We start from the raw sequence: 17,063 nt of genomic DNA, 5'->3' as shown, positions 1-17,063 counted from the left end.
CGAAAAGGTCTCCTCAGTGAAAGCAGCACAGAGGAGGTACTTTGTGGTGAAGCCATTTTCATAGTGTCAGCTCCATGATGTGGCAGAGAACTGAGGGTCACTTCCCCACATCGCTCTGCTCGTCCAACCCTGATCCTCCTGGGAAGATGCCAGATCCTGCAGCGATGCCTGGGGACCACATCACTTTTTACTGCCCAGAAGCAGGCAGGCTGCTTGCCAGCACAGGCAGGGTGGTCGGGTGGGGGACACAGATGGGAGCAGTGGAGCAGCGTGGTGGCTGCCCAGGCTTTTGGATGTCTCACTTGCAGGGCTCCATGAGCCCCTCTGAGCTCCTCGGGCATGGGGGATGGAGATGGTGAGCCTGGGAATGGAAGAAGGAGATGCTGAGGCTCCAAGGGGGGAGCTGAGCAGCCCTGGTGTGGGTGGGCCGTGGAGCAGGAGGCAGGTGCTTGTGCTCCAGTTGCTTCATGGCACAGAGGAGCCACTGAAGCGCATGAAGGGTTTGGTGCAGGGGTGGAGGGGAAGTCAGAGATGGGAAGGATGTTTCAGAGGGGTTTGCGGTTATGGCTGGAAGTCATCTTAAAGGGCAAGAGCAAAGTGCTGGGTTTTGCCTTGGCGTGAGGCTCCAGCGTGGTCTCTGCTGGCTGAAACCTGGGTGAAGCTTTGCAGGGCTGAGAGGGAGACACCACTAGGACACTAACTGAGGTGTGGATGGGTAAACCCCCCGGAAGGGGAACAGGCGTTGCTAGGTCCCTCCCAACCCTTCCACTGCTCTAGAAATCTCTTCCCATGTCCTTGGTGCCTGCTAATTTCAGAGCTGAGGTGACCCCCTTTTGTGCTTTGCCCCAGAGCCACTGTGCCTCGAGGGGCCACGGATGAGTCAGAAACCAAATTAACTATTCCCCAGGTTTCCCAGTGTGTGCTGGTGTCCTCCCAAAGAATGCTGCATGCCACAGCGGAGTTGGAAGGGCTGCATGGGCTGGCAGGGAAGGGGATGGTAACAACATGGGATGTTGGGGGAAACCTGCTTCAGAATGCACAGGCCCCTGGTTTCATGCTCAGGGTGGTTCAGCCGTGCTCACGCTTGCTCTGGCTCCTGCTCTTTGGTGGGTGACTCAGCTGCCAGGCCACCTCTCGCACATCCCAGCACAGGGTTACCCCTTGGGCTTTACCTCCTTGCAAACCACATGATGCCAGCCAAAACCTGGGGCCCAGTGCCCACAGTGGCAGTGATTGAGCTGTTGTGGCTCATCTGAGGTGTCCCAGTGATGTGCGTGTGGTGTTGGCAGCCTGCAATAGCCTACCACTGCCCCTTCCCTGTAGGGATGTGGCCAGTGAGCAGCAAGCTGCTGACCAGGGCTGGGTTTGGGTCCTACATCCCATAGCACAGAGGCAACCTCCAGTGGTGGGGAGACCTCAGACCCTGACCTCGACCTACCTGTTGGCTCCACCTTTTTCCTTCATCCTTTCAGCAGAAATCCCAGACTGTGGGAATATCTCAGAGGGTGGGGCCGGGAGCCCTGGGGGGCTGGCACTGCATGGGCATCCTTCCCAAAATGGTCCCTTCCTATGGCAGCCTACACTCAGCTGCTCCTTCTCCCAGGACATGCTTCTTATTGACTTCATCTCTAATATGTGGGGTTATCCTGAAACAAATGAAAGGCAAAGCCACAAACCAGGTTCTTTCCTTCCCTCGGGATTGTTCTGCGGGAACTGTTTGGATTGTTTAACTGCGCCAGTGGGACACTGGCACAGGTTGCGCACAGAAGCTGTGGCTGCCCCATCCTTGGCAGTGTTCAAGGCCAGGCTGGATGGGGCTTGGAGCAACCTGGTCTAGTGGAAGGTGTCCCTGCTCATGGCAGGGGGTGGAACTGGGTGAGCTTTGAGGTCCCTTCTGATCCAAACCATTCTATGAATCTATGAATATTCTGGGTTGATCCAAGCTAGGATGGGCTTCCTAGGGCAATTCCTAGCACCTGGTGTTGGTGCCCAGTACCAAAGGCCATCAGTGTGCTGCCTGCACCCATAGATGTGGGCTGGGAGCAGAGGGGGCTGTTCCTGACAGCAAACTGCCCCTACTGCCAAACCCCCTCCCTGGGGGGGGGGGGGGCTGTAACATCCCCCTTTGCTCCCCTGGCCGCAGGTACCCAGCAGACCCGGGGCACCCTTTCTCCTGCCGCCTGCCTGCCCATCTGTCCCCAGAACGGAGGAGCCCGCCAGCCCCACCATGTCATCAGACCCCAGCGCCCCACCAGCGGTGCCCCCGCTGCACTCGCCCAAGTCGCCGGTGTGGCCCACCTTCCCCTTCCAGCGTGAGGGCAGCCGCATCTGGGAGCGTGGCAACCTGCTGCTGCGGGACCTGCCCAGCCCGCTCCCCACCAAGAGGACCAGGACCTACTCAGCGTGAGTACCCAGCGCACAGCAAGTGGGCTTGGGGCTGTCCTGCTCAGCTAAGCAGGGACCACAGTCACCAGTAGGACTCTTTGCAGCTGATGCATATTGTCATCGTGGCACGCAGCATCTCTGCACCTGTCTGCCGGCAGTGCTGCAGGTGGGATCCATATACTCTCCCCATGGAATGCTGTCTATTCCTAGCAAACCTCTCCATGTGCTGTCCCCCCCAGTGAGACATCTCCATCCCTTTCCTCCTACAGCACAGCACGTGCCTCTGCTGGCCCCATCTTCAAGGGTGTCTGCAAGCAGTTCTCTCGCTCCCAGGGCCATGGGTTCATCACCCCCGAGAATGGCACAGAGGACATCTTTGTGCACGTGTCTGAGTAAGTCTGGGGATGTGTGGGGCTGGAGACCTGCGGGCTGGGGTTAGGAGGTCTCCGTGATGTGGAGATGAGGCTCTGCTTGTCCTCTGCCCCTAAGGCGCAGCTGATGGATTGGGTGTCTTCCTTCCTTGGTGCTGGGTAGTCCAGCTCTTGGCCCCAGCCCTACTTCTCCTCTCCTCTCCTGCAGCATCGAGGGGGAGTATGTCCCGGTGGAGGGGGACGAGGTGACGTACAAGGTCTGCCCCATCCCTCCCAAGAACCAGAAGTTCCAGGCGGTGGAGGTGGTCCTCACCAACCTGGCACCCCACACGAAGCACGAGACGTGGTCTGGCCAGATCATCGGCTCCTAGGCCCCCGGGAGGGCCACCGGCCACTCGGCCCCACAGAGCAAACCTGCCCGGCCGCTCACAAGGGGAGCCGAGGCGGCGGTGGGGCCGGGGCTGCCCCCAAACATGCAGGCGTTTGCGTTCGGTGTCTTTTATAAGGTTACGGTTTCCTTTGTGTGTGTTTGTAAGTGTCTGTCGAGGGGGACGGGGAAAGCAGAGCCCTCCCCTGCCGCCCTCCAGCGCTGGGGGCAGTGCCGAGCACCATGTCCCCTTTCTTGCCCCGGAGGCCATGGGGATCGGAGGAACCAGCCCTACCCCTGCCCACCGGTGCTGAGAGTGGGAGAGGGAAGTCTGGGGGAGCTTGGCTCGTCCTCCTAAACCCAGCTTTGGCAAGATGGGCTCCCCATTTGGTCTCATTGCCCACAGCACACCATCAGCGGGGCATGCTGTGGGGCTGGGGGGAAACAGGGCAGTGTGGGGCAGTGTGGGGCAGTGTACCGCTATTGCTGGTAGTTGACGGCACCTGCCTGAGCCACATCCCTCCATCAACAGCTCTCAGGTCAGCGGTGTCACGGGGAGGTGGGTGGCTTACAGAAAGAAAACACTAAGGGGCAAATGGCTGCTGGCAAGGTGCTGAGACCTGTGCCCGCAGGGGCAGGGGTGAACTTGGCACCTCTGTGCTCCCCACCACCCTTGGGCCGGTACCGCATTTATTTTGGCTCCATACTGATGTGGTTTTGGGCGAGATGGCAGCTCCTTGTCCCCCCAGCCCTCTGGAGACCCTGCTTCCCATCTGTATGTGTGTGTGTGTGTGTGTGCATATCCATAGCTTGCCAGGGGGATGTGAGGGGCTGAGGGATGTAAGTAGCCTCAGCCACTTCTCCCCAGCCCCTCGGTGTAGGCAGGGTCTCGTATACAAAGCACAAACTTCTTTGGTTTTGGTCTTCTCTGCCATGCCCTGGCCAGGCGGGCTCAGGAGGGACAAGGCAGAGGTCAACGGGACAAGGACAGCTTGCACGGGGCTGGACCGGAGCTGACCCCAGGCAATGTTCCAGGAATCATCAGCATCTGAAAGGGTTTATTTCCAAGTGGGCCTGGGGAGGTGACAGCCAGCTCCCTGGGGACCTGCTCCCTGCTCCTGGCCCTCAGCACTGTTGGAGAGTGGCATTTTCCACATCTTGCTGCTGCTGCTGCAGTGGGGACAGGGGTCTGTTGTAAGCAGGAAGAAGGGACAAGGCTGGTGCCACACAGGCCAGCCAGGCCCTGTGGATTCAGGACCCACTGCCTACTGCCCTAGCCCAGGCTGACAGGGGCGTACCCCACAGCCCATCTCACTGCCAACCCCAAGCCCAGCTCACCCAGGGGCTGTGGTGATGCTGGCTCAGGCCCCAGGATCCCTGGGACACAGAGTCAGCTTGGCCAAGGCAAACCTTGATTGATTTGGTTGTTTTCCCTTTCCCTATTTTTTGGGGGAATAAACTACAACCCCAGACTTGTGGTGTTTTTACAACTCCAGTGTGGTTCCCGCCTGTCTGACCATGTGTCAACCTTTGTAACATTGGCAATAAACCATTAAAAGTGACTTTCCCATGAGCCCTGCCCATCCTGGCTCTTTGTCCTGTGTGTGTCACAGTGGGGATGCTGCTGGCTGTCCCAGGTAAAGGACCTGGATCACTCAGGGATTTATCCAAACAGCATGGTCTAGGGGTTCTGGGGTGCTCCAGCTTTGCTCAGGGGGAGCAGACGCTGAGCCTGGGACAGGAGGCTACTGCCCACTGGGATGGGGGCTGGGGTTGGGGCTGGTCCCCCACTGCTGCAGGGATTTTGGGTGCCTGCCATCTGGATGTGTCTCAGCCCAACAGAGCCCAGCACAAAGCACACGCTGCCTCCAACCACTGCGTGTTGTAGCTTTAGTAGGATTGGTTTTATTTTTTTTAATATACATATATCTGTATTTAAATATATTTCTTATTTAACAGTTGGTATTTGCCAGACAGGAGCTGCCCATCTCGCACAGATACGGAGCCACTCCCCAACACAAGGCCCACCACATCATCTCACTCACACGTACACAGGAGAACCCCCAGCTCACACCACAGGCACCCACCGGGTGAGGAACATCATGGCAAAGGGGTCTCAGGGGCAGGCACAGGGCTCCCGCCCCAGCTCTGTGCCTCATCCCTGCCTGCAAGAGCACAAAGCAGGCAGCTGGGACTCTCAGCGGCCCTGCTTGAGCAGCAGGGTGGGAGCAGATGAGGCCCCTTCAACCTCAGCCATGCTGTGACTCTGAGGTGCTGCCCCAGCTACTTCTGTTGTCATCCTCACCCCTCCAGCAGGACAGCGTCTCCTGCTGCAAGGTGCCCTCACCTGGCCCAGGCTTGGTGTAAGCCAGAGACAGGAACAGGGAAGGTTCCTAGGCTTGATCCCACTCATGCACATATGAGCTCTTGAGCAGACAGCGATGGCGGGTGCCACGGAGGTCAACCCTGCCTCTGCTCTGCTCGCCCTGCAACCCCCCCACCCTGAGCAAGGGACGCGCTGCCACCAGGAGCAGCTTTGGACAGAGCCTGTCCTTCCCTTCAAATGTGCAAGTCATCTCAGCCCCCAAGGCCACCACAGTGTCTTGTGACTTCAGGGCTGCTCTTCACTCACCACTGAACTCACTAGAGCTCCTGCTGGGTTTGAATAGACTTACAGGAAAATTACACACACCCCCCCCCCCCCAAACCGCACACATCACCTGATCCACAGTGAAACAGAGGAGGAACCACAAAACACACGATTCCTCCATGAAGATTTCAGTGCCGAAACCAGTGGCCTGTGAAGAGTAGCCTGCATTCAGGTTTCTCCAACAAGTCCTCTTCTGCCACGCAACAACCTCTGGGTAGAAAGAGGAGTTTGTGCATTTGTTGGGGATTTCTGGATGCTGGGCAGACCCTTGTGCTCATGCAGATGGGATGCATTACAGACCTGATGCGTTGTAGAGTTAGGAGGTGCAGTCAGGAGGAGGAGCGGCACCCCTGCTCCTGCAGCCAGGCAGCAGCACCAAGAACCACGCAGGACTCTGCCCATGGCCACACGAGAGCCCTGCCCTGGGTCTACAAGTACCGACATATCTCACCTGATGCATGCAGTCCCTTGGTTACGGTGGTGGCAGCCAGCTGAGAAACTTCTCTCTGCAGTCCAGGTGGGAGATGAAGAGCAATGGCAAGGACAGCAGGAACAGGAGAAAAAGGGGAGAGAAAACAGGACCAAGAGACAGGACAGTGACACAGCAACAGCGACGTGGTGAGAAAGGCTCATGGGGAGCAAAGGGGCAGGTTGCAGGAACATTCACTATCTTCCAGGACCACAAACACTAGGTACGTGTGCCCTGGTAGCTGTAAGTGGACATCTCCCTGGAGGGGATCCCTGAGCTTCTCTGGAGTACCAAGTTGTGACTAGTGTCATCGGTGCAGCCACATGTCCCAGCACAGCTGCCAGGAACAAAGGGGCAACATGAGATGAAGGGCTGAAGAGCAGATGTGGTTTTGCAACGCATGAAGACCCAGAAGAGAGCAGCAGGACACATGACAGTACTGTAGATCCTGCCTCCCTAAAGGTGACCATGTAAACGGAGCGTGTGGGATGAGATGGGGTGGAAAAGCAGGCTTAGAGGGCACTGTTGAGAGGGTACCTCCATTGGCAGTACAAACCAGGTCTGGCCTGTCTTGGCCCTCTCTGAGAATGCCTCTGGCAGCAGGATGGAAAGCTGAGCACTGGGAAGGAAGGTGACCTGGTCTGTTATGAATGCCCTGGGTGAAGTTTTACACTGACGCACACTTGTGACACCTAATGGACATGGCAGTGGGCAGGGGACCAGGAAGCCTTCTGCTCACAGCTGCTCCACAGAGTGCCCTGCACACATTGGGTGCCTGGCATCCTCCAGCCACACCAGAGAAGGTCTCATTTGAGAACACAGAAAATACATCCTGGGTGTTTTTTTTTTGAGAGCTAAAGAGAATTAGTTTCTTCATGCGCCTGAGCAAAGTTCAGAGCAGAAGCCCAGTCAGTCATTTTAAAACTGTAATTCCCAAGTCACCTGTAGCGACTGGCACGGTGTAGCATTGAGGGGAAGGACATGGTGACCCCTCTGTTAGGATGCCCAATGCTGCAACCAGCTGGGGTCGCAGCTACCCCTTCCTACTTGGAGCAAACAGCCTTCCTGGCCTCCTGCCTCGGAGCAGCTCCACGGAGAGTGCCTGGGGCCTCAGCAGCCCCAACCTCCCCAGCCAAGGTGCAAAGGGGAGAGCAAGGTGAGACACATGCTCCCTCATGCAGAAGTGTTAAGGGAAACAGAGGGAAAAGAAGAGAAGGGGTGAGGGAGCACGGGGATGGTCATATACACGCTCTTGTGACTGGCCCTCTCAACGCTTTCTGACCAAGAAAGCATCTACATTGCTGCCCACCCAGCCCAAACTGTCAAGAGAGAAGTTTTTCTGGAGGCGAGGAGGGTCTGGTCCTGGGAGCCCCAGCCACAGATTGGGAGTGCCAAAGGGCTGCTCAGCGAAGCCCCCTCCTGCGCACCCACCTGCGCTCATGCCTTAACAGCCCGACCAGCTCTGCACAGTGGGGATTTCCTGTCACCCTGAGCAGATCCCTCACGTGAAGGTGCTTTTCCTGGCAGGGGAGAGGGCAGGGATGGGGCAGGGCTGCAGGACCTGTGCAGTCAGCACTCGTTTGCTCTCTCCGGAAAGAAGATCTCGCGGCATCGCTGGACCGTGTCCTGTGGGTTCTGGACGCTGTGTCCCACTGTGCGGGGATCATCGTAGATCTCATAGTCGTTCCCTCCCTGCAGGGAGACAGGAAACAGGGAAAGTGTTAGCAGGGCATCACCAGAGCATCCTCATCCATGCTTCCACATCTGGCTCTGTCAGAGGATGTCAGCACTCTGCTGTCCCAGGGAGGCAGACGGGCCTGGGTTGGAGCCCTGCTCCCCCCTCTTGTCTCCCCTCCTCTGTGCCATGGGAGGAGTGTATAAAGGATGGGGAAGGCCCAGGACCAGCAAAGCTCTTCCAGGCAGCCAGGAGCTCCCTGCACTGCCTATGGATGAACTAGCAAAAGATGTGGTGGGCACATCTGGGGAGCAGAGGTTGCCCACATCTGGAAAGGGCTGAGTGGATGGGAGAGCTGGTCTACAGCAGCAAGGAAGCATCACCCTTCACTGCTCTAAAGGGAAGGCGAAGCTGTTCCTGCTATTGAAAAGCCCCCTCCTAGGTGCATTTTGGGTCCTATGGGCCACAAGAGTGGCTGCATCCCCCGAGAGTGCCAGGGGTAGGAAAGCAATGCTGAGATGGACCTGCTCCCCAGCACAGTGACCCTGCCACCATCATGAGCCTTCTGCAAACCTCTGTGGCACGAGAATGTCTCTTCCCCTGGCAGCACTCGAGGTGCCACGAGTGGAACCCAGGCTGTGGAACTGTGATGGAGCAGCACCATGCAGGAGAGAAAGCGGCCACGAGAGGGGTGAGCAGGGGATACTCACAGGGGTTGTCTCATTCCCAAAGAAGTGGATGGTGTCAAATCTCTCATCATCGAGCACGTTGAGGCAGTAGCGCTTGTCCCAGCCCTCTGGGAAGACGTCAAAGCTGATCATGCCACCTGCCAGCACAAGGAAGGGCAACACTGGTGGGAGCTGACAGGGTGTCCCCCATGCTGGGATAGGAGAGGTCCAGATGTCTGTGTGCAGCCCTCAGCCCAAACACCAGCCAGGCACCAGCTTTGCCTTGGTGTGCCTCTGCAGCATGTAGCTGTTCCTATGACAACGGGCTGGAGTGACATCAGTGTGGCTGTGGTGACCATCAGCACAGCTCCCCTGACTGCAGGCAGGCAGCAAGCAGGAACCAGCACTGCAGGGAGGATGCTGGGATGGGAGGTCCCAAGAGATGCATCTGCTGGGAGACGCTGGATCACACCTTGCATCAGTATGTTCTGTGTCACAATGGGGGGCAACCAAGGCTCCTGTGTGAACATCACTGGCCCTCCTAGAGCGCTCTGGCGCTCCTTAACCCTGCAGGGACTGGGACCTCCCAGCACCCTGCACACTCAAAGCAAACCCCATGCACCACACAACTCAGGGGTCCCAGCTGGCCATGCTGCAGGCCCCACACAGGCTGTACACACTGATCAAGGGTGGTCCATGGAGGTACCATCAACATAACCGGGGCACGACCCTGGCCTGTCGCCTCTTGCTACAACAGTCAAGTGTGAATTGCTCACATTTGGAGGGGCATGAAGGCAGATGTGGCAGATGTGAGGGAGCTTTCCCAGAGCGCACACACGTGTGTGCACATGGACACCCACAGCCACCCAGGGTTAGCAGACTTCCAGCCCTTGTTCTCAGACCAGGCTTACCCCAGCACTTTGCTGCCTTTTGGGGGTTCTCAGAGGCAGCAGCTTCCCCATCCTTGTGAGCTACCACACTGCATGCATAGGCTGCAGAGCCAGAACCTTGTCCCAGCACCAACACGGGTGACAAGTTCCTCCCAAAACAAAGCCTTAGGGCACACGTATGTTGGGATCTTGCTTGGAGCCAGGAGGAACGGGGATTTCAACTTGGATGTGCATCCTCCTGCCAGTTCAGGTCTCTGCTCCTCTTGGCTCCACGGGGACCATCTGCATCTCCAGGCAGTCTGCTAGGCTGACAGCAGTCCTGGAGTTGCACACATCTCCTTCTCCACAAATCACAACCCTACTTCTCTTAGGAAGCAGGTACTTCTAGTAGTAAAGTAGACAGGTACCCACAGGGATGGCCCCTGCTGGAGGAGAGGCACCGATTCCCCAGACCATTCAAACGCTCAGCTCCTGATGCCATGATCCTCTCCTCCCTGGCTGGTTGAGGTGTCCCTGTTGGAGCCCTCCTTGGAGCCTGAGGAGCTGGAGATGGAGTCTGTGTGTTCAGCTTGGGGCAGAGGTTTCACTACCTGGGCAGGACACTGTGATATGTATGGGAGCAAGTGCCCTACAACCTCAGGGATGGGGATGCCCCCAGACTTGAAGCAGGAGTCAGCATGGGAGCGGGAGCCAAACTTGTCTGACCTCATTAAAATCCTTCCTGGTTTAGTATCCAAAGCCATTTGTCTGTGAAAAACACTGTGTTTCGCTGCATCCTGGCCTTTTAAACACAACGGGGCAGCAAGAAGGGGCTCTTGACGCCAGTTGCAGAGGGTAGGAAACTTGAAGGGAGAAGAGCTGGTGTGGAGGACAGCCAGCACTGGCCCTTGCCTAGGCAGAGCATGGGTCTGGGGGGCTGCAGGGGGATCCTCCATCACCTCTGGGGCTTGGGTCCTCCACAGTCCGGGACAAGGCACTTGGAGCCAGCATGGCAGAAGAGCCCCATTCCCACGTGTTCCTGGTGTTGGATGCCTGACCTGAGACACACCGCGTTTTCTTTGTGGAGGAGCAGGGGGCCCGCAGCTCCCCTTGTCTCGATGCTTCTACACAACAGGCCCAGGCTCTTCATGGTGGTTTCCCAAAGTCAGAGGAGAGAGGCCCATTGTTCTGCTCTCGTCCCCCGTGCCTGCGGGGACCTTGTCTTTCTCTGCTGTGACAAACGGTGTGTCAGTGCTGTGGGCAACAGAGGATGCTGCTGAAAGGATGCTGAAGGGGCTTTAAGCGGAGGCTATAAGGGGGCCAGACCCGCAGTACTCATCCACCCTGGGTCAAGAGTGGGGTGTCACCTCCTGGCTCTCAGCCTTGTCACCCCCTTTCCCTTTAGCTCAGGCTACCACATGGCACCTTCTTATCTCACACATACCCATGTGCCCTGTGGAGGGTCTTGTCCACCACCAGCCCCATCGCTTACACACCCTCATTTTGCTCTCCAGGCTGGCCAGACGCCCAGGATTACTCAAGCCCCTCCTTTGGTTCCTCATCTTCACTAAGGGTGGCTCTCACTTGCAAAAGCTACCCCAAGAAGTGGCCCACGGCACGGAGCTGCAGGCTCCTCACCCCTCACAGCTCTTCCTCCAAGAAGAAAGAAGTTTTCTTTGTAGCCAAGTAAACCCCAGAGCTGAGACACTCATGAGGCTCCTGTCTCATTCCTAGAGAGAAGCACATGTGCCTGGAGCTCTGCTGGCCACGCTGCTGCTGCTGGAGCCAGAACAGACCTTCTGGGGAGGGGAAGCTCCACAGAACTAACTGGAATTAAGGCAGGGATAATGTGGCAGGACAAAATCCCTCCCATCTGCCTGACTGCAGGGGAGGCGAATCTGCAGCACAATTTATTCTCTGCTGTCGCCCTGCTTTGGATGTGAATGAGGTGTCCCTGCAGCAGCTCTCCAGGACTATGAGCTCTCTGTGTCTTCCCTGGGTCTCCAGGCACCCAGAGGGAACAGCCAGGATTCCTGCTTCCCTTCCCAGCATTTCAGGGGAAGCACAATGAAGAGGCCAGGCAAAGCCAGGGAAACTCCCTCCACTCACCTCGAGAGAAACGCAGACCTTTGCCAGCAAACTCCCTCTGCAAGGCTGCTACAAACTTCTCCCGAATCCGCTCTTTCTGTGGAGCAAGGAGGAAAAGGGAGGAAAGCAGGTGGAATAATTGGATACTGACAGTCAATCAGAACCCACCGTAAGCTGTCTGCTGCGCAGCTATGGCCCCTTGCTCTTCTCCCTTCCTGCCTTCCCTGAGCCCCAGTACAAGCACATTTAGCCAGCTTTCACCAGCCCTGACCCGTGTCATGTAGAGGCCACCAGCTCGGCAGCTCCAGCAGCTCCCAAGAAGAGCAGGTCCCAGCCCTTCCTCGCTGCAGTTACCACAAAGCCAAGTTCCCAACCCAGTCTCCAGCTTTGCTGCAGAAGTCTTGCCAAGTCCAACCGATCCCTCAACCCCAAGGAAGCTCCCCCAGGCAGACACTGCTGTAAACAGGGGCCAAGTGCTCCAGAGACCTGCCCAGCAGATCTGCCGTGCACCTCCCGGTCTGGAAAGCCCATTAGTTCCAGCTCTGTTGGGGCTGGGAGAGTGAGGGACAGAAGGCAGATGCTGGGCAGCCTTTGGTTACTGTAAATGAGGAAACACCCTATTAAATAAGTGCCTTATTCCCTGGGGCTCTCCCACAGCACGAGGAATCCTGCTGGCCACCCCACTGCATTGGTGGTGCCCAATGAAGTCAAATTCTTCCATCCATCTGTGTCTTTCCTCAGGTTTTCTGACCCTCCCCAGTGCTGTTTTCACCTTGCTGCATGTGCTGGCCTGGTGCACAGTTTGGATCTGGGCTCCTTTCTCCTTGGGAAGGGCAGGAAGCAGGTAAGACCTGAGATCTGTGGTGGTGCAACACCAGCAAAGGGTGAGCCTGTGTACCTTGTCCAGCTCGGAGAACTCGATTCGCTCCTCTGGGGTGCAGCTGCGTCCGATGGGGGAGATGTTCAGCATCCCATTGCGAAACTCAATAAAGGTTCCTCTGTGGGTGGACAAGGGCACAGGGTTACTATACAGGGAGACTAAAACACACCTTCCCAGGCGAATGGCTGCTCCGTGAGACATGCAGTCCCTGCAGGGACAGACAATAGGAGAGGAGCCATGCCCACTCACAGGTACTTCATGCCAGGTAAAGACCAGGCATCAGCACTCCTGATTAGTGTCGCCAAGGGGCTCATAGTTTTGTAAAGGAGACTGTAAGAGAAGAGGAGTAAACAGTTCCTGTGTGCCCTGGGGATGCTGGAAGCAACGAGCATAGGGGAGATGATAGGAAACATTTTCTAATGTTATGAATAACTGCAAGGACAGAGGAGGCCACGAAGATGCGGCAAGGGTTGGAGCAGCTCTGCTCTGGAGGCAGGCTGAGAGCTGGGCTTGTTCAGCCTGGAGAAGAGAAAGCTCTGGGGAGACCTTAGAGCAGCTTCCAGAGCCTGAAGGGATCCTCCAAGAAATCTGGAGAGGGACTTTTTCCAGGGGCCTGTAGTGACAGGACAAGGGGGAATGGCTTTAACCTGACAGAAGGGAGATTTAGGTTAGAGATAAGGAATTAGTTACTGTGAGGGTGGTGATGCCCTTGCACAGGTTGTGCACAGAAGCTGTGGCTGCCCCATCCCTGGCAGTGTTCAAGGCCAAGCTGGACGGGGCTTGGAGCAACCTGGTCTAGTGGAAGCTGTCCCTGCCCATGGCAGGGGCTTGGAACTGGATGAGATTTAAGGTCCCTTCCAACCCAAACCGTTCTGATTCTATTGCCTGGACTGCACCAACCGCCTGAAGGGACTGCAGCATCTCCACCCCTGGGGGCTTTTAAGTAGTGCTGGGTGTGTTGGGTGAAGCTGCCAGTGCCTTGGGGCAGTGAGATGGAACAGGTTGGTGTAACTGGCTCCTGATGTCTGGCAGCAGGCTGATGAGCAATCACAACTTCTCTGTGGGACACAAATCAGGTAGGACCCACCAGGGCCTTTGTATCTCAGTTTGTCCCCCTGCACCTTTGACTGCAACTCTTACCTAAGTTTGCACAGACAGGACCCAGTTCCTGCTTGCCATTCTCACCTTGCACTGGGACTACTACTCTTCCACCTACTCGGTGTGCTGGTTCAAAGCACTAGGCTGGCAGAAAACTGCTCCCTTCTTTTTACTTTGTTATAAACCCCCGTTTCTCTCCACTTATCACCTTGGAATAACTCACTGAGGGTTCAGACAGGTACCAAAGCTGGTAGGGCAGCAAAAACAGGGGACGGATGGCAGCACTGCCAATTGGAAAAGAGACTGAAACTCTTGTGGAAACCTAGCTGGAGCAGGGAGATCTCCTTCCCTGTCCAGCAGAGGAGCTCATTACCCCCCTGATGTCCCTCCCAACCCCATGCACTGTTTCTCTGTGGTAAAGTGCTACCACTCTGAGGCTGGGGGAAAAACTCTCAGCCTCCTGTCTTGTAAGTCAGTGAAGGAATGGACACATGGGCATGGAGAATGGACATGGGGAATGGACACATGGGCAGCCATGCCTGCAGCCTGGGAGCAGCATCTCCGCAGCACCAAGGGTTCAGCGGCTCATGCTCTAAGCCAGGACTTGGGAGATGTGGTTTAAAGTCCATGCTCTGCTAGAAATCCCATAAGCCTAAATCCACAGAGGCACCTGAGAGCTGAAACTCCGCCAGGCTGTTGGGCAACCAGACAGCAGGGAGGGAACCAAACAGCCTTGAGGGTTCCAGCCCACACTTCTGGGGCATGTTTTGCTGTCAGTCCTGTTGTAAAGAACCACTCCGGCCCCCCTCACCGGTCACTGTATTGCCACATGGTGACTCACATCAGGCAGCTGATCTGGTTCACAGTTTAGCAACTTTTACCAGCTTACAAACACAAACGGAGAGTAAGAACAAACCAGCCAGAGCGAGAGGAGGGCAGAGCTGCTGCTTGCAACAGCCCTAATGGCTCATGGTTTGTGAAACCATGGTCTGAGGGGTAGTTTGACACTGCACCCAGGCTGGTTTAACAATAGGCTGCCTCTGAAAGAGGGGCTCCTCCTCTCCCTTCTACCTTCATGCCATCTCTTCCTTCTCCCTTTCCTTTCTGTGATAACAGGATGAGCTGATCCAATGGAAAACTACCCTTTTCTTTCCTGGCAGTGGACTAGTCTTCCTTCAGATGAGGTGTACCAGTCCAATGCACCCTGTGGCTGCTGGATTCCACGGGGGAAGCAGACAGAAACACTGGGTTAGAACCAGTGTGAAGCTGTGTGCTCAGGCGCTGGGCCTCCCATCTAAAGAGCTATTGTTCATCTGCTTGAAAATCATAGGACCAATGATGCCTGATGCACTGACTGGTAACGACCTGGTACCATTGTCCTAAATGAGATGCACACAGTGGCTGTACCCTGATGGATGTAGTGGCTGTACCCATATAGATGCAGTGGCTGTAACCTGATGGATGCAGTGGCTGTACCCCGCTTCCCAGGGAAGAAAATCCAAACAGAAAAGCAGGCATTATGCTAAAAAATAGTGAAGACTCTTCAGAAGAAAAAGACCCTCCTCCATTATTTGCCCACAGTGCCCAGCTTGGTGGGTCAGAGATCCTACATGGGACCTCTAGATGATAAGATAAAGCCTGGAGCAAGCGAACTCAGTAGCTCAGCTGTTCTCAGGCCAGCTCTAGAACTCAGAGCTCCAGAGCAATCAGTGACACAACTGCCATTTGCATGGGTTGGGGCCATTACCGTTTCTTGGGCAGCTTCAGCAGCGCCATGTAGTTGAGACAGAAGTTGATCAGATCCTGCAACAGCTCTTCTCCCAAGTGGTCCTGGATGGCCTGACAGAGGAGAAGGAGTGAGGAAGATGCTTGACCTCCCAAGAAGCCTACCCAAGAACATGAACTGGAGGTGTGAGACTTTCAGGTCTGGCATTTAGGGGGGGAGAAAAGAGGGGCCAAGCATGCTCCCCATGGCACGCAGGGCATGGGGAAGGAGCGGCGTGGCTGCAAGGGGGCTGCACCTACCTGCTTGGAGACCAGCTGCCCATTCTTGTATTGCACGGTACCATTCTCTGCAAAGACGTAGTCAAACTTATCAATGACTGTGGGGGAAGGAAACAAAACCATGAAACATGGGCACTGCCTGGGAAAAGGGGTCAAAAGGACTGGGCTGAGGACTGAGCCCGCCATCCTCCTGCTGCCTGGGTGCCACACTGCCCGCATCTCCCATGCTCGGCAAAGGGCCACCAGCCCTCTCTGCTCGCCGCAAGGCAAGCATGGAGATTATCTTCTGCTCGCATGTGGGGAGCTGACGCATGCAGGGGGGAAACGACCTGACCGAGGTCACGGGGTGAATCAATGGCAGGATGAAGATAAGGGCTCCAAAATACCGGCCTTGTTTCAACTACGCGTGTGTCGTTCTGCTGCCTGTCCTCCCCTCCCCGCTGCCGGCGTGCCGGGGCCAGGCCATGCCGTTACCGGTTATCTAACTCCAGCCCCAGGCCGCGCAGCGCTGCCGACTCAGCAGCCAGCCTCAGCAGGGAATTTCTCAGCCTTCCCCCGCTATCAGGGAAGAGCTCGGAGCCCACCCGCGCCCGGCATCCGTGCCAGAGGAGGAAATCACTGCGGAGGGAGCAGCGGCTGCCCCTCGCCCTCCCGCTCCCTCCTTTACCCCATGTCCCCATTGAACACGATGAGGAACCCCCGGCCACCCCACCACGGCGCAGCAGGTAGCAAGGGTCTCCTGCCCGCGGTGAGGGGAGCCGTCAGAGCCCAGATGACGGCTGTACAAACCCAGCACCCATTCCTGCCTGCTCTCCGCAGCGGGAGAAGGATTAGGATGGCCACCCAGCCCCAAGGGCAGGCTTGGGTCAGGCTGGGGACACGGGGGAGCCCACGGTGCGCGCCTCACCTTCATCGCCGTCCCCCAGCTGCTCGGCTATCTTGGCGTAGTCGGAGCCCCCCACCACGCCGATGTGCACCCTCTGCCGCAGCTCCCGCAGGAACGCGTCCACCTCCGGGTCGATTTTCTGGCGGGGAAGCAGGGGGTGAGGCCCCTCGCCATGCCGCGCTGCCCTCGGAGCCCGCTTTCCGCCCAGCCCCGTGCCCCGCTACCTGCCGAGCCGGTGTCAGGGTCCCATCCACGTCGAAGAGGCACAGCACCCGGCCCCGCGCCGCCGCCGCCATCCCGCCGCCCACCCGGCCTCCGGCAGCTGGAGGCGGGACCGCGCTGAGGCGGCGATGGCGGCCGCACCGCCCGCCCGGGCAGCCCCGCGTCAATGCGCGGCCACGGAGGACCCCTCCACCGACCATCGTCCGTACCCACTGTGGTCGAAGGGCCCCTCCGTGTTGCCTTAACGTGTGGGTCTTGAATGGCTTCCCTTCTTCAGCTCTTTCTGCTTCAGAACCCTAACGAAGGGCCTGGCGGTTCGGCGGGGGTAGGAATGTGTCTTTACATTTGTTGTTGCTGCAGTGCCCCTGTATTTAGGGGCTGGGGTCGGGGTTGAGCTGCCTGGCAAGCTCGGCTCCCGCGGGGGTTTCTAT

The 17,063-nt window shown here is 57.2% G+C and overlaps 2 protein-coding genes across 2 annotated transcripts; one reads left to right on the top strand and one right to left on the bottom strand.

Annotated features, from left to right (window-relative positions):
• Positions 1–2,131: 2,131 nt before the first annotated feature.
• Positions 2,132–4,696, top strand: CSDC2 (cold shock domain containing C2). Its single transcript, XM_062624200.1, has 3 exons — positions 2,132–2,403; positions 2,655–2,777; positions 2,965–4,696. Exons 1-3 carry the CDS (start codon positions 2,228–2,230, stop codon positions 3,125–3,127), a joined length of 462 nt encoding a protein of 153 aa, XP_062480184.1. The 5' UTR covers positions 2,132–2,227; the 3' UTR covers positions 3,128–4,696.
• A 307-nt stretch (positions 4,697–5,003) lies between these two features.
• On the bottom strand, positions 5,004–16,847 carry PMM1 (phosphomannomutase 1). Its single transcript, XM_062624199.1, has 8 exons — positions 16,635–16,847; positions 16,432–16,549; positions 15,546–15,622; positions 15,268–15,359; positions 12,441–12,540; positions 11,564–11,639; positions 8,628–8,743; positions 5,004–7,934 (listed from the first exon to the last, which is right to left on the bottom strand). The coding sequence occupies exons 1-8, from the start codon at positions 16,830–16,832 to the stop codon at positions 7,812–7,814; spliced, it is 900 nt and encodes a 299-aa protein (XP_062480183.1). The 5' UTR covers positions 16,833–16,847; the 3' UTR covers positions 5,004–7,811.
• Between the last annotated feature and the right edge of the window lie 216 nt (positions 16,848–17,063).

This window comes from Pezoporus occidentalis, unplaced genomic scaffold (assembly GCF_034315485.1).
Source record: "Pezoporus occidentalis ecotype Australia unplaced genomic scaffold, CSIRO_AGI_Poc_V1 ctg263, whole genome shotgun sequence".
NCBI lineage: Eukaryota > Metazoa > Chordata > Aves > Psittaciformes > Psittacidae > Pezoporus > Pezoporus occidentalis.
Note: the sequence above shows the minus strand (reverse complement) of the source record. Positions and strands in the feature narration are given on the sequence as shown.